Source organism: Hemicordylus capensis, chromosome 5 (genome assembly GCF_027244095.1).
Source record: "Hemicordylus capensis ecotype Gifberg chromosome 5, rHemCap1.1.pri, whole genome shotgun sequence".
Lineage (NCBI taxonomy): Eukaryota > Metazoa > Chordata > Lepidosauria > Squamata > Cordylidae > Hemicordylus > Hemicordylus capensis.
Window position 1 is genome coordinate 139,561,417 of NC_069661.1, and position 17,062 is coordinate 139,578,478.

The window sequence follows — 17,062 nt, forward strand, 5'->3', positions numbered from 1 at the left end:
GACCATGAATCACTCACACTCCATGGCCAGCTTGAAATAGCCCAGCAGTGGGAGGTTGGCCTTCAGGAAGACCAGCCACTCCACCAAGTCAGCCTCCAAGCATGAGTGATGGGGTATCATGGATGGCCATGGAGAATATCCTCTTGCTCTGCATGCTTCTTGGCATGCATGAGAGGAACCATCCGGCAACCACCACTAAGTATGGCCAGACTTGGAGACATGTTGCCCAAAACTGGATCAGCTCCATCTCCCAGCCTGCCAGTACCTGCTCCTGCAGGTACTTCAGAACATACTGCTCGGCACTGCTGCTGGGCTTGGTGGGCTCCTCCCATACTCCTGGCAAAGGCACCAGGGAAGTCCTCTGTGAACCATCGGGTGGAACACTGAGGTGGAATTTCCGGATCCTTTGGCCCTTCCAGGGACACCATTAACCCCTGCTAACTTGGCAAAGAGGCACCTTTTGATGTGGTGGTTCTTTTGATTTAGCAGGGGGAGAGTAATTGGCCATATCCACCCCCAGCACACTACCTCCAGTGACTTTTGCTGGTGTCTATTTCATGTTTCTTTTTAGATTGTGAGCCCTTTGAGGACAGGGATCCATCTTATTTATTTGTTATTTCTCTACGTAAAGCACCCTGAGCCATTTTTGGAAGGGCGGTATAGAAATATAATGAATAAATAAATACATAATTCTGCCGGATTGGGAAGCTGTGGTGATGGAGGAATAGACTGCACACTAGCAGTAGTGCTCCAGCACCCTCCTTCTGATTGTACCCCAGCCTCCTGTCTTGGGCTCACCTAACCTCTTCAACCAGGAGGTCCCTCCACCTGGACAGCTGGTCAGGTTGACAGCTTTTCCCTTTGTTCTTGTGTCAAATAGGCAGGACAAAACATGCCCAAGGGTGTCCTGAGCCGATCCAGCAGTCCAGTCTGACCTGCCAAGGCAATTGCTTCCTCAGTATTCAGTGTGGACTGGAGCTCAACCATAGTCTTCTTGAGTGGGGAAGCAGCATGCAAAGCCTGGCTCAGTGTTGATGTCTAGGCATAGAAGCTGTTCATGGTAACAAAGAATGGCTTGAGTGTCAAAACAACCTCAGAAATTAGTGCCCATTGGATAGGTCGGCACACTTCCAAACCACACTCCTTGCCCGGCTGTGGATGGCTGGATCTTCCACCGGAGGCTGGGGGCTCCAAAAAGGAGGAGGATTCAACTTCTGCTTAAAGGCAGCCGCCGGGCTTGCAAAATCACTTTGTGCTGAGGTGTGAGAGAGAACTGTGGCGGCGGTGGCTGCCTTTCTGTCTCTCTAGTCTGGTCTCTCTACTGTGCTGGTGAGGTCTGTCCTGCCTGCTTGTTCTTTTTTTGGGGGGGGGCAAGTGTCTCCTCCTGCTCTGCCCAGCGAGCCACTACCAGGGGTGCCACAGGTCCTTGACCTGAGGCCTTGGGCCCATTTTGTTTAACCCTCCCTTCCTTTTTGCTGGCTGACTGGACATTTTTGTTTTTCTGGGCTGGGTTGACTCTGACCCTAACCCTTTCATTCTATTTTGGATTGGGAGAGGGGTGTTTGCTGGTTATCTGGAGCAGGTGCTCCCACCCATTAACCCTATTGCTCACTCCAGCAGCAGCCACAGTGGCCTCTGCCTATCCCACAGGCCTAGGCTTCCCCCTCACCTTTTCCCCAGTAGTTTTCCAAATTTACCCCTCAGCATTTTTTTTTAAATCACTCAGTGTTTAATTTGCTTGTTTGGGTGGGTATTCCCTAGCTGCCCCCAGCCCCGCCCCAGGTGATTGTGCTGCAATGGTCAGGTCTTTTTTCCCTGGCCTGTGTTTGTGTGCTGCATCTGGAGTGGAAAGCTTCACGACAACAAGGGAGTAAGTGATTGCTTTTTGATGCCCCCTTTGTCCTTAGTTTTAATTAAATAGCGCCTCCTTGGTTGGGTTCGGGGGGTGGGATTTTCTGTGTGTTTTTTTGTACAGGTTGACTCTTGTGTTTGCAGGTCCCCCTTAGTTGCCCTCCATTGTATTGTGGTGGTAGTTTGGATGGATTGGGTGGTAGGTTTGTTTAATGAAGAGTTTTTTGGATGGGGTTTTTTAGAATTTTTGCCACCAATTTTTTTTTTTAAAGTCTAAAAATATATATATCTTTTTAAACCCCAGGGATAGGGAAGATGTCTGAGTACCATGATGTGAGCAAGGCTCATAGCAGGGTGGCAGGCAGAGGCAAGTGTCCCAGCTGGTGGGGGAGGCTGGGGTAGGGGCAGAGAAGACAGCACAGGGTCCCACAGGGCCCCATTGGTGAATTCTTTCCCACAGGTTTGGTGGGGGTGTGAAGGCTCTATCTGGAGGAGCCTGCTTCCGCTGAGCCAGGTCCAGATCCACCATCAGTGCTGCCACCCCGTGAGGAGCCTGGCAGTGTGGGTGGCTCTCCTGCAAGGGAAACTGCTTCCGTGGCAGGGCTGGAGTGCAGGGACACGATGACTGGGAGTGCAGCCAGACTGTCCCTTTCTCTTATAGCCCACCTACCGCTCCTCCCACCACTCAGTGTGTGTGTGTGTGTGTGTGTGTGTGTGTGTGTGTGTGTGTGTGCGCGCGCGCGCACACACACACACACACACACACTGACTGATGCCCAAGTTGTGGCTGAGTCTGACTCCAAGGAGAAAGGGTCTACTGCTGAGACTGAGGCAACCCCTCAACCGAAGCTGGGCCTTTCTTCTGACACACAGGGTGGAAGGGGGGTGATTGTGGTGGGCAACTAGCAGCCCCAGTAGGTCTGCCATCACCAAAAGTGGCCTAAGTCAGCATCCAGGATGTCGGAGGCCACCCAGAGCTGCGATGTTTGGTGGCATTTTGAAGTCCCTCAAAATGCCCCAATCGCTGCTTGCTGTGTGCACTGCAGGTCACAGGTCAGTCAGTGGGAGGATGCTAAGCATCTGGGGATGACCTGCATGTGGCGATACATGTGGTGGTGTCACTCGGATCTAGTGCTCCTAGTGTGCCTGCGACTAGTGCTGACAAGGACTGTGCAAAGGCTTCCTTGAAGCAGGGCATGCTGCTGGTCAAGCAGTGGACACAATCGTTGGGCAAGAAGCATCCTGGTCACATGGACTCACATCTCCTCACCTGCCTTATAGGAAAATTTTAATTTATACTTTATTTATTTAACATGATGGCCACTAACAGTCAACCTTTTCAGGTGGTTGAGAACGCCGGCTTCTGCCAGATTATCCAGATGCTCACGCCTGGGTACACTATCCCCTCAAGAATCATGTTTTGCTTGATTGTGGTTCCCTCCCTGTACGCGAGATGCATGGAGCTCATGTCAGCCACCAGCATGAATTTCACCACTGATCTGTGGAACAGTGTGAGTGGAATGCATGCTACTTTCCAGTCCCTCACAGCTGACTGGTGGGGCCTGCCCAAAGAGAGAAGGGACCTCCAGTGATGCCTCTGGCTCCAGCGCATCCCACACCGCATTTCAGCTCAGATGGGCCATCTTGCAAGTGGAAACCTTGAATGTCAAGCACACCAAGGAGGTGTGGCGGCTGTACTTGACTACCAAACTGAGGAGTGAATAGGTGGGTTGCCACATCTCAGACAGGACTTCATTGTGACAGACAATGGCTTCAATATCACTGCAGCGGTAGTGTCAGTGTTGAGGTGTGTGAACATCTGCTGCAAGGCACACATGCTCCACCTGGCTGTGAGAGATGCTCTCAGCCTCAAGGAGGGCATCCAGGGAACAGGGCCAACTGCTTCAGGGTGCTGTTGCTGCCACCACTGCACTTGTGGACAAGGCCTGCAAGATTGCAGCTCACTTCCACCTGAGTGAGAAGTTCAGGCACTTGCTCTGCAAGCAGCAGTGTGAGCATGGAATTCCTCACTATCTCATCCCCACGGATACAGATACCCGGTGGGACTCCACCTTTCTCTTTTTCCAGCACCTGTTGGAACAGGAGGTGGCCCTCAATGACCTGGCGATGAACGAGACCTTGGGTGTGTGTGACCTATCCAACTTGGAGTGGAAGCTAATGTCTGAGATGGTGTCAGCACTCAAGCCCTTCCTGTTTGCCATGAAGAGCTTGTGTGCCAATGCCATAGGTGGAACTGGGGGGGCAGGCAGGGCACGTGCCCTAGGAGTCACTGAGGTGCGGGCACCACACCAGTTCCTGCCACCCCCACCCCATTGCCCACCTGCCCAGCCCCAGGGCCCCTCAGCCACTTGCCTCCAGCTCCGGCTGATCGGCGAGGCCTAGGATCGGCAAAGCCTGCAAACTGCAGAGCTCTTCTCTCCCCGCCTCTCAGCTGATGGGTGGGTGGGGCTTCCAGAGAGGCCTTGGAGTAGGCCTCCTTGAAGCCTGTACTCGGCAGGCCAAGCAAACCAGGAAGAAGGAAGGAGGCAGAGTTCTCTGCAGCTGCAGCTGCAGCAGCAGCAGCAGCAGCAGCAGCAGACCCTATGCCCAGACCATCCAGCACAGCTTTTGCCAGGTAGGCTGTGAATTCTTTTTTGTGGTCCCACCCCATAGGAATCTGCTTGCCATAGGGCTTTGATATGGGGGGTGGGGCGAGACTAAGTCTCTGAATATTTAATTTAAAACAGACTGGAAAATGTGCTGGCCTTAAAAAAAAAACTATCTAAAAAGGCCTATAAGTGGCTTGTTTCAGGGCAAAAAATTACAAAAACTTCTGGAACAAGTATATTTTATTTATTTTCATTCATTCATAAATGCACTTATGTTCAAGTTGTTTTGCAACCCAGAAGGTCTGAGTGAGAACTGTGAAGCATCTGTTGTGCTTTTCTTTTCTTTTATTTTTCTTGTGTATGAACTGCTCCCCAATAACTTGCAGGGACTTCAGGGTAAATCTGGCCAACATGTAAATGCAGCACCACCATTCCAGAGGAGATGTGTGTTAAAGGGCTTTAAAAGCCTCGTGTGAAAAACCTCCTGCAATCAAACTTTACTGAATTTGTTCAGAATTCTGAGAAAACAAACATAGGCTCACCCTGCATGGCTGAAAGTCTCCTTTGCTAATCTGCAGCGAGGGGGCCATTTTAATAATTAGCATTGCTAGTGTGTTCTAGGCATTAAAAGTAGCACAAATATATAGTACTCAATGTATTTCACTATATACTGTGAAGTGTGCATGTGTGTATTCAGTGAAATATATTTCCAGGCAGCATACTTATTTTGAAATATCAGACATAAATTCTTGGGGGCCTGGGGTGTGTGGAGGCCCTAGACTTTGAGGGGCTGGGGGCCCATTTTAAAATCTCATCTTGGCCCATTCCAACCTTGCAATGCCCCTGGCAGTCACTACACATGGGTTTCTGCACAACACCTGCACAGAAGAAACTTCCATGTAGAAAATGTTTCTCTTGTAAATTGACCCTGAATTTTCCATCCATGACTGGGATATCTGAGAGTTAGTCAATAATAAAAGAACAGCACATGTTCAGGAGCTCTCTGAACATGCCAGTGGGGTGTGCGCTGGCTGGAAGGTTGAGGTTGTAGACAGGCTGGTTGGTGTGCTGGGTGACAGAGGAGTATGTCCTGGCTTGTCTCTGCAGCCTGATCATCAAGGGCAATATTGTTTGTGTGGATGACTTGCCCAGGTGGAGGGACCTTCTGATTAATAGGGTTAGAGAGGAGGAGGACTAGAAACCAGAAGGGTGGTGATGATGTGCCCCCCAAGCGTGTGCAATCCACACCCAGCAGCAACGTGGGCAGCCCTTCCTCTTCCCAGTCTAGCATCCCAGGCAACAGCACCAACACAGCAGGCAATTCCTCCTGCTAAATCAGCCCAGTGGTTTAAGCGGGTGTGCCTTGGAGCCTTGCCTGGTTTGCAGGAGGCTCGGCCTACTAACCACAGCAAACTCAGGTGCTGTGCATTGCATTCCCCAGTACCTGGAGAAGCCTGTGAAGGAAGACCCAAACTGCATGCAGTTCTGGGCAACCCACTGCCAAGTATGGCTGGACCTGGCAGTGGTTGCTGTGCTCCTCCTCTCCTACCCACCAACCAGCATCCAGAGCGAGTGAGTGTTTTCATGTTATGACGTGGTAAAACCCACTCAGTCCCAGTTGGACCCTGGCTTGGTTTTCCTTAATGTTAACCTCCCCGAGCAGTTGAGCTGGGCTGAGCAGTTGAGCTGGGCCAGTGATTGGCCCATGGTTAACCCATGGTGTTGGTCACCTGCCCAGCAACAGCTTCCCTTCATCCTAACCCTCCCCCCTTCTTTCTGCAGCCGTGCCATGTTGCAGCGTGCTGACACATGACATCTAGACACACACACACTGGTGGAACCTGTGATGCTGAACATCCCCCTGGCTTCACTCGGGGGGCGGGGGAGCTGTGGGCACACACACAAACACTAGGCAGTTTTGCCAGTGCGGCACTTTGTATATTTGTAAATGTGTAGATGTGTAAATATTTAAACTTGTTAGTATGTAAATTTTTAAATGTGTACATAGGTGACTGGGGGTGGGGGGAGGTAGCTGGGACTGTAAGAATGTGGTTTTGTAAAAATGTCAAACTTCAAATGTGTAAAAGTCGGGGTCAGACTGGATGTGCCAATGACATCTGAAGAGTCATGTTTGGAAGCTCATAGCACCTTTTTTCATGCACTGATCGTTGTGTCTACTTCCAGAGGGCTGAAAACAATCTTGATGCTCTCTTCTACCAGGCCTGTTTAGTAGACTTCCTACAGTGGGGGCAGGCATCCTCTATGTGGCCCTCCCCAAAGCAGCGGAAAGAGTGATTGTCAGTTGTGGGTAACTTAAACCCAGAGTCAATACACTTCTTGAATGAAGGTTTGCTTGCCATACTCTGGTGGAGCAAACAACCTAGTAAACCAATGTTGATGCCAGGAAAGGGATCACAAAAGGAGAGGGAGGGTGAGCAATGAAAATAAAAATGCTAACTAGAGGAGGAAAAGATTCACAAACTAGAAATTGAAGGAATTGTAACAGAGAAGGGTTGTGTTTTGGTTTTTTGCAGTGAAGAGATGACACAAGGAAACCCAATCTCACTCTCACAGCAGATGAAACAAAATTGAGTGAAGCAATGCCCACATTGCTATACTGGTAGACGGGGAAGGATTCCCACCAAAATGCTGTGGATAGATAGCTCTAGAACAGGGGTGTACAACTCAAATGTCCTGGTGGGCCAGAACCACCCATGGCTTGGTGTTGGGTGGGGCAGGGGCAATTTTCAAAACAATTATTATTTTATTTGTATACTGCCCTTCCTAAATGGCTCAATTACTACATTAATATTAAAAATATTAATGAAAGTGAGGGGGCAATATTAATGAAAGTGAGTCGGCGGGGGAAGAGAAATGAGAGATTGTGTCAGTGGGCTCTAACCCAGGGCAAGAGCTGTCTGGTCTCAAACAGCCAACTGCATTAAGTCACTGCTGCTCATCAGTAAGACAGCCCAAGAGCTCCTCATGGACTACAGCTGTTGCTGGATATTCCTACCTGTTTGGCCAGCAAAAAAGTCCAAGGGTCAGATTTGGCCCCCGGGACTTATGTTGTGCAGGCCTGCTCTAGAAGTTCCCAACATGTCCTCTGTGGGCGCAAAGCCCAGGAGTGTGAAGTAGTAGTAGGTTTATTTAAGGTCCATGACCAAATTAGAACACAGAAAAAGTTAAAATTCTAATAAAAATGTTAAATACAGAGTAACATTATAAAACATGATATAAAAAGGGGAAAAGATAAAATAGGCACAAATATACCTATAAAAAGAGATGTTTAAAAACTAATTTGTTCATTCCTTATCTTTATAGCTGCCACACAAAATCTTGCCGTGGACCCAGTGATTCCCTTATCTGACAGAAAATAGGCAAAATAATACTCATTGGAATGACCTGCATATTTTCTAAGATGAGGCTCAGTCCAGCTGGAGCAAATAGATTTGTAGAAAGGGCAATAGAGGAAAACATGAGCAATTGTCTCAACCACTCCTGCACTACAAGGGCATAGGCGATGCCTCCAGGAAATTCTCTTATATTTTCCCTCCCAAACCTCAGAGGGCAGAACATTAAACCAAGCTTGCAAAAAAGCTCTCCTCTTAGGACCAACAAGTGCGTAAGATAAGCTGCTGGCATAGGGTAATTTAAAAAATTATCACAGTTAGTTCCAAGGGAGGCCACACTTAGGTCCCTTTGTTTCTCTAGGTCCAAAATCCTCTGTTTCAAGATTTTTAGCTACATCAAGACCCAGGGAACATAAAAACTGATCTGAAAAGCAACAATTGGCCAAGATGGCCTGGACATTCTTGGTCCATTACTGAAATTCATCTTTTAAAACCCATGGGACAAGGCCTAAGCCATGAATATGGATTTTGAGTCAATAATTAATCATACATAGCTAAGCCAGGGGCACAATCCTAATTAGTCCTGTTTCCAGATGTAGGGCCGCATTCAAGAGACAGCGCAGGAGCAGGAAAATGGCTCATAGAAATCTTGACTGTACCACCTCAAGCAGTTGTAAATTACCTGTCAAAAAGATCTGAATTCCATACAACATCTGGGCTAATATTTTGGCTTGAAACACCTTACGTGCGGCCAGAACATAAGCACCCTTGGTATGAAAACTTTAACACTGTTGTAACCATGTTCTGTGCACTTGTGGCCACATACTCACAATGGGATCTCCATGAATTACGTTCATGAAAGACCTAGATATTTATACGTTTTGACCTGTTGGATGCTATTGCCATTAATAACCCATTTATGGTTTTTTGGTCTCTTACTAAATACCATCATCTTCGATTTCTGAGTATTAATAGCCAGAGACTCAGTGCAAAATTGCATGAGAGTTCTCAGGGCCCTCCTCATGCCGACCAGCATGGTAGATATTATAGCTGTGTTGTCGGCGTTGTACAATAAAATAGAAATAGCTCTTCCTGTTAATTTGGGCTGATGAAAGGCGGGATCATCCAAAAGAGGGATTAAAAAGTTGATATAAAAATTAGATAAGGGCATCAAAATACACCCCTGTTTAACCCCTTTCTGTACTAAGACAGGGTCCGATAAATGCCCGTCATTATCACACTTAACCCTCTAACGTATTTTCGTACAGTATACGGATAAGGAAGAGTAAACAGGTATCTATGGAGGTCCTTGCAAGTTTATTCCAAAGTTGTGGCCTTAAGGTCAATGAAGTATGAAGAACAGACCACGGTGAAGAACTGCAAGTACTCAAGTGTATGGAGCATCTCAAAATTATTGTTTTGAGCCACATGGAGGAACATATTTCTAGGGCACCATCAAGTTAAGCAGTTACCCTACAGCCCTGCCCTCAAGGGTAGTTCCTCCTCCTCCACCACCACCACATGAAGGCTATGGAAACAGGAGGAGCCATTATCATTATTATGATTCCTTATCTTAATCACATTAAGTAATTCACTCCATATTTTTCACATCAAGGTAGTTTTATGCAACTACATAAGAACAGCCCTGCTGGATCAGGCCCAAGGCCCATCTAGTCCAGCACCCCATTTCACACAGTGGCCGACCAGATGCCACTGGGAGCCTACAGGCAGGAGTTGTGGACATGCCCTCTTTCCTGCTGTTATTCCCCTGCAATTGGTATTCAGAGGCATTCTGTCTTTGAAGCTGGAAGTGACCTATAGTCCTCCCATTAGTAGTTGTTGATAGACCTCTCCTCTATGAAGTTATCCAAACCCCTTTTAAATCCATCCAGGTTGTTGGCTGTCACCATATCTTGTGGCAGAGAATTCCACAAGTTGATTATGCGTTGTATGAAATAGTACTTTCTATTGTTGGTCCTAAATTTCATGGGATGACGCCTGGTTCTAGTGTCATGTGAGAGCGAGAAAAATTTCTCTCTATCCACTTTCTCCACACAATGCATGATTTTATAGACCCCTGTCATGTCTCCCACAGTCATCTTTTTTCTAAACTAAAAAGCCCAGGTCCTGTAGCCTTGTCTCATAAGGAAGGTGCTAGAGGCCCCCCGATCATCTTGGTTGCCATCTTCTGCATCTTTTCCAGTTCTACAATGTCCTTCTTTAAATATGATGACCAGAACTGTATGCAGTATTCCAAGTGTGGTCGCACCATAGTTTTGTATAAGGGCAGATCCCACCAGTGTACATGTGAAGTTGGGTGTTTTCGTCCCGATGTGCATCACTTCATATTTGCCAACATTGAATTGCATTTGCCATTTTGTTGCTCACTCACCCTGTTTGGAGAGATCCTTTTGGAGCTCCCCACAACCTGTTTTGGATTTCACTACCCTTCAGCCACATTTGACATTCAAGGAAGTTATGTTAACTTTACTGTGAAATTATAAACTAAGGGCTTCCAAAAGCCATCTAAAACTTCATTATAGCTATTCTTATAACCTTCCAATAGCTATTGTTAGACTCGTTTTTCTTTGAACTTGAACACTGAAGGCATCGATTTTTGGAAAGGGTGATGACAATAGTGTTTCTTTTTAATTAATAATACAAAATATATATTGGCAAAACTACACAAACATGATATATACTGAAAAATCACTTAAAATGTTTACCTTTATAGGAGAGCTTAACTCTTGGTACATTTTGTTTTGATGTTCCAGGAACAGGCAAGAGCAATATTCCCAAGGAAAACACAGCGCAGATATACTGTGTTTTGAAAGATCCAGTTCCTATCTTCTTGTCAGAAAATTTTTTTGCACTCATGCTGGTAAAATCTTTCCTTTCTTCCAATAATCCAACAGAGATCTATAATCAGAAAGAAAATGACATCTTTTGCACAATCTTGCAAAATGAATTTGTGAAGACAAGCTATGTCTTTGATGGGTTGTTCTTCTTTTTAACAAGGATAAGTATGGATTTGAGATGAGATATACTGCTTAACAAAAAAGATTTTGATATAAGAAGATCTAGAACAGATAAGCTTGGGGGCAGGGGAGAGTAGAGAAAAGAGCCTGATATAGTTTAGTTGGTTTTACTAAAGTTAGCCATCTGCCTATTCTCTTGGGGAGGACGGTAATTTGTAAGGATTGTTCACCTCAGAAATGAATGCAGGAGTTCACCCTTGATTCCTGCACCAATATTCTTGAGACACTTGTTCCCACCTTTCCTCCCCAACACTTCCCTCATGTTTTGCTCCTGTTGAAGTACCAGATAGATCCAGGAGGGGAGTCTTTGAGTGCAGACTATAAATCAGTCTCCATTCCTTCTTCACTGCAAATATAGTATGGATGGTAGTGAGCCTCCAGGAATTTGAGCTTGCCTCTGCAAACTGCTCCTATTGTGTGGCTTTTCTCTTGCTGCTGGGCATGTTCTGAGCATGCTCAGCAGAATAAGCATGTTCTGCTGGAGGATTGCTCTGTGGTTGGTGGGAAAACCACCTGCCCAGCTGCACAAGAAACCTTTAATTAGAGTGAATAAATGAAGACTTCGTATACCACTTCTGAAAAGTTTCCGACCCTTGCAATTGACAGCCTAATTTGGTAGAATACTTGGTGCACAGCCCTCTATATAAAACCAGTCTGTTTCATCCAGAAAGGGAAGCTTCTCCTCTCAGGCAAGGAGGAAAGTAAGAAGTAAAGAGACACTAGCCTACTGCCCTCATCTCTGTCAAAAGGTAGGGTTGCCAACATTCGGTTGCCCAAATAAGGGACACAAACTGGGTCATATCAGGGGCAATTAAAAGTCCGAATAGCAGGGCATTCTTTTAAAAAAAAAAAAAAAAAGCACAAGCCCCAGGCATTCGCACAGCTTCTTGATCACTTGCAAACCAAACTGGACATCATACATTTGTAAAGGAAAAAATGAACGGTGGCAGCATTGGCTGGACATTTTATCACCTTCCCCTTATAGGCTTCCGAGGACTCATGGGATTCCCCTTTACAAGTATAGCCATGCTTGAACTACTAAACCAATTTGGTCAATTGGACTGGACTGGCTGGTCAGTTAGAGTGGACCGGTTTGGCAGCGCACAGTTCAGTTCAAATTCAAACCACGATTTTAGATCCATGCGCACCCCTACAGGGTACCCAGTAGGAAGAAACCTGGAGCGGCTGCATGGACCAGAGGCAGGTCTCTGTTCCCTTGCTTCCACTCCTTCCCAAGTTGAGAGGAATGGGGACCCAGTGGAAGGAAGAGTCATAGACTACTACTGCTGCTGCCATTTATCAAGGCAACACACAGATCCCAGGGCTGGGCCTATGGTGATACCAAGAGCGATGCCTGAGTTTGGGAGAATAGGGTGGGCTAGGACTACATTGGCTCTGCACGGGGGTGGGGGTAAAAGCTGTTTTTTTGTCATCTGGTACACATGATGCAGTAGGAAAGCAACTTGCCTAGGGAGCAAGAGGCTGTCAGTTCAAATCCCCACTGCTATATATCCCAGACTATGGAAAACACCTACATTGGGCAACAGCGATATAGGAAGATGCTCAAAGGCGTCATCTCATACTGTGCAGGAGCAGGCAATGGTAAACCACTCCTGTATTCTACCAAGAAAACCACATGGCTCTGTGTTTGCCAGGAGTTGATACCAACTCTACAGCAAAACGTTTCCTTTTTCCTTTACAAATAAGCCAGCTCGGGTATGAATGCTACTCAAATTAATTCCACATGCCACAAGATCCCAGCAGCTGGCCTATAGCACCTTCAGCAACATCTGCCACCTACAATTTTACAAGCAATTTTGTGTTTCCTCAAAGTATCCTGGTTCACACATGCATGCACAGAACTTGAATGAGTAATACATAATCACTCAATATTGGGTAATATCCAGCCAAATGTGTGAATTGTTTCCATAGAAAAATACTGTGTTTGAACAGACACTGAGCAATATGAAAGTTTTATTTTTGTTACTATCCTGTAATGGCTCATTCACACAGACACTTCATTAGGGGTGTGCACCGGACCGCGGACCTGCGGTTCGGCACTGGGGTGGGGGGTTCCATTAAGGGGGGGGGCTTTACTCACCCCTCCCGCGCTTTGCTGCTTTGGCGCCATAATTAGTTTTAAAAATGCGCCGCAGAATCGCTCGCCGCCCGCTCGCCGCTCCGGGGCTCCTTCTTGTCTTCAAAATCGGGCGGCAGGATACTTCCCTGCCGCCCCCGAAGCCCCCTCAAGCCATTTTAGCTCTTTAAATCTCGCCCCGGACCGAGTGCTATAGCGCTCGGGCGGGCGGCGGGGAGATGTCCGCCCGTCCCCTTCCCTGCCTTCTGCGAAGTGCAGGGAGCCTTCTGCGTGCGCGTGCGCAGAAGGCTCCCTGCTTCTGCGCACGCGCACGCAGAAGGCTCCCTGCACTTCACAGAAGGCAGGGAAGGGGGCAGGCGGACGGGCGGACATCTCCCCGCCGCCCGCCCGAGCGCTATAGCACTCGGTCCGGGGCGAGATTTAAAGAGCTAAAATGGCTTGAGGGGGCTTCGGGGGCGGCAGGGAAGTATCCTGCCGCCCGATTTTGAAGACAAGAAGGAGCCCCGGAGCGGCGAGCGGGCGGCGAGCGATTCTGCGGCGCATTTTTTAAACTAATTATGGCGCCAAAGCAGCAAAGCGCGGGAGGGGTGAGTAAAGCCCCCCCCCGCCCTTAATGGAAACCCCCACCCTAACCCTCCCGAACCAAAACCACCCCTTGTCCGGACCGGTTCGGAGGCCAGTAGAATGGCCTCCGAACCGATCCGTGCACACTACTACACTTCATCACCTCATGCTACTATCAGACCAGTGATGACACTGTATCTGTAACCAGCCCCAATTTCTCTATGGATTCTATTTGATGTAATATTCCTGTCTAGGTGTTCAGGCAATTGTGAACACATTAGGAAAGCATCCACAAGAGCATACCTATAAGCCCTGCCCCACACTGATATGCTCTGAAACACTCCAACATTTATCTGAAGAGACAAGGTTGTCCTCAAGGAGGACTCTCTGAAGTTGCAAACATGACTGCTCTAGCATTCCGAATCACGAGGAGAAAATCTCCTTGAGGACAACATTTGTCTCTTTAGACAAAAGTTATCCTCAGGGAAAGCAGGAGGGGGAGTTTTCAAAGCATATCATCACAGGAACAGGCCTCACAGGAATATGCTTGTGGATACTGTACTGGAGTACAACATCCACAATGGCCCGAACAGGGCTAAAGTTGCAGCTGCAACCCAACCATTCAGTTAACTGATAGGGATCTATAAACATACTTCAGACAGAACAATTTAGTAAATGGGTGATGGGTGCTTGTGCAGATATTTAGTGCATGAAATAGGGAGTAAAGGACAAAGGGAGGCTATATGTGAAGCAAGATTTAAATGCTTGCATCTTGGCCAGCTCATGCAATCAAGAGTCTTCTGATAGTGTCTTATGCAGATTGGAAGCGAAGAGCCTAAATACAGTCATTAGGGGTGGGGGGAATCTTAAAGGTTTGGGTTTAAGAAAATATACTGGCATACAAGACATGAAGGATCTTCCTTAAGAAACACTAACATGATTATCTTCAGCCAAACAGAGCATACAAAATGTGGGCCTTTGACTTAAAAGTGAACTATTTTTCTACATTAAGCAATTTTTGTTTTATCAGAGCTCTCATTTGTGTGCATCTTCTTTTGTCTATTTATTTGAAAATACCATTTCCTTAGGACACAACACAAGAGGCCTCATTTATACATAAGACAGCTGGCCAGTTAGTAAGGACCCATTGATTCCCTTCATTTACTGGGACTTGGCAGCTGCCGGATTTGTTGCAGTCATCTTCTAAGAGCAAAACTGAACTTGTGAGTACTCCAAGGAAAGTAAGGCTTAGTTCAATGATACATAGAACAGCTAACTTGACATTAAATATTTGGAAATGCCCTTCCCTCCCAACACCATGCATTACACCAGGCACTACATTCAGGCACATCCACGCCCTGTGACTGAAGTTACCATGTTCAGCATAAGCCAACTAATATACATGTTTTAAACAATGGTTAAAAATAAGGTTACTTATGCATGGTCTTTCATGCTGCAACAAGATATTAAGGTCCTTCACATGACCGCTTCACGTGGGGTTGAGGGCAGGGGGAAGACAGGATCATTCCTACCTTCCCCTGCCCACCCCCCAAGCACCGGTTTTTTTCAAGCTGTGTGGTTCTCATGCATGCACGATCTGCCCTGCAGCAAGCGGCGTGGCCATCTGGAAGTTGAGGGAACAAAGCCTGGCCTCCAGATATCCCACAATACTCTGCGACTAGTATAGTGCATTATGGAAATCCCTGAGGCCAGGGAGGTCCTTCCCTCAACCTCTATCATTTTCATGGCTGCTGGCAGCTCAGTTGCCCACACATCCGTGGTGAATTAGGACACGTGCACATGCCCTCCTACCTCACTTTTAGGATTGGATTTTAATTCTGATTATGTAATGATTGACTATGAAGTCCAGCATTTGTAGTCCCCTGAACTACAAATTCCAGGTTCATAGCTTAGTCTCTTTGCCACTATTCAAGGTCTAGTGTAGAGCTATAAGCTCTATGTCCTATCTACCTATGTAACATTGATGACACTTTATAAATAACAGCAAGCTGCTATAATGAAGGTTTGAATAATGGTCATTATATCTTTAAGAATTTGGACAACAATGAATGTTTTGTGGCTATGGATACATTGCCAACACTTTTTAAATCTTGGTTGACTGTTGTGAATTTATACTGTTCATCTATTATATAAATTGAGTTAACATTCAGAGAGTGAACACTTCTCTCTCCTCTTTTTCGCTTTTTGCCAAGTTGTGACCCAACATAATTTTCTGCCTGCCTAGGGGTGCAGGGTGGGGAGTGAAAAGCTTCACTGTGTTCTGGGTCAATGTAGTCATTGTTACATAAAAAGCAAACTTGGATGGTGAGTGCAGTAAATATATTTTGTTAGTTCCAGTATCATTTGCCGAGTTATTAACCTGACTCTTGCATATGATTAAAGGCAGATTTATAATACTGTACACAACAGTTTCTCTTATCTGGAGACCTTGAGGAGATGGAGAAAAAATTTCAGCAGCTTATAGCATATTCTGAATGACTTGTGATCCAGCATGTGTTTTGACTGCCCGATACTCAATAAATTTCTGTACCAACTAGTTTTAAAACTCTGAATTTGTATTAGCAACAAAATGAAAACTAATCAAAACATTACTTGCACGATAATAACAGAAGATGTTTCTTGCCATGATTTTATTCATAACATCATTTGGTGGACACTAAAGGGTGTAATCCTAACATTATGTGATGTTGCACTCCCTGTCTTCAAGCATGTATTATAATAATAAACAATGCAATTAGTCAAAAGGTTATTTCACATCCACATAAATCTTGCAAAGAATAGACACACAGGTTGATATTCCATTGTTAACACTTCAGCTTCATTTTTTTTAGTCTAAGCAAAATTCCACTGCAATGCACCACACCCATTACATACTTCTATAATGATGATTCCTTTAAAACTCTCTTTGGATTCAGTAAATGTAATTTAATAATAATAAAATGGATATAATGTCAGTCATAGTTGACAAGCTACATTTATGGCGAGTTTACAGCTTTTCATTTTAGACTACCAGGCTCCTGGGAATGCCTAAAAGCTTCCCCAAGTGTTGTATGTTGCATTTAGATATCAGATTTAGCTGAGCACTGTGTAAGTCTCATATAGCTAGACAACCCCCTATTGGCTATAGACAGGGTAAGAGATCAAAAACTATTAATTGCAGGGAATAAATTATAATCAATTAGCTCTGATTCAACAGTTTCATGGTAGCATTGGAGAAACCCATCTCTGGAGAAACCCATTTTTAAAGCTACACTTAATCTGACTACTTCTAATAAAACTTGGGATTTCATTATCAGGATGTATCAATACAATGGAAATTGTACAAAGCTGGAGCCCCTAGTGTTTGCAAATAGCCAGCTATCATCAAGACTCCAAAAAAAGGCTAGTTAATCGGACTGTAAATACCTACTTGCCTAGTTGCCATAGTGGGGACCTCCTGCAGCCAAACAGAAAGGGAAATGTTGGTATTAATTTGGCCTTGTTCTTTTCATAGGCCACAAATGACTAAAATATATATGAATTGAACAA

At 45.9% G+C, this 17,062-nt stretch overlaps 1 protein-coding gene across 7 annotated transcripts in view; it reads right to left on the reverse strand.

Moving 5' to 3' along the window:
• Positions 1-17,062, reverse strand: part of SEMA3D (semaphorin 3D) — a 413,180-nt gene that overhangs the window by 257,032 nt on the left and 139,086 nt on the right. For all 7 annotated transcript variants that reach the window (XM_053254951.1, XM_053254948.1, XM_053254950.1 and 4 more), the window contains exon 2: positions 10,540-10,732. In XM_053254951.1, the coding sequence (XP_053110926.1) occupies positions 10,540-10,732 (193 nt within the window). The remainder of the gene's footprint in view (positions 1-10,539; positions 10,733-17,062) is intronic.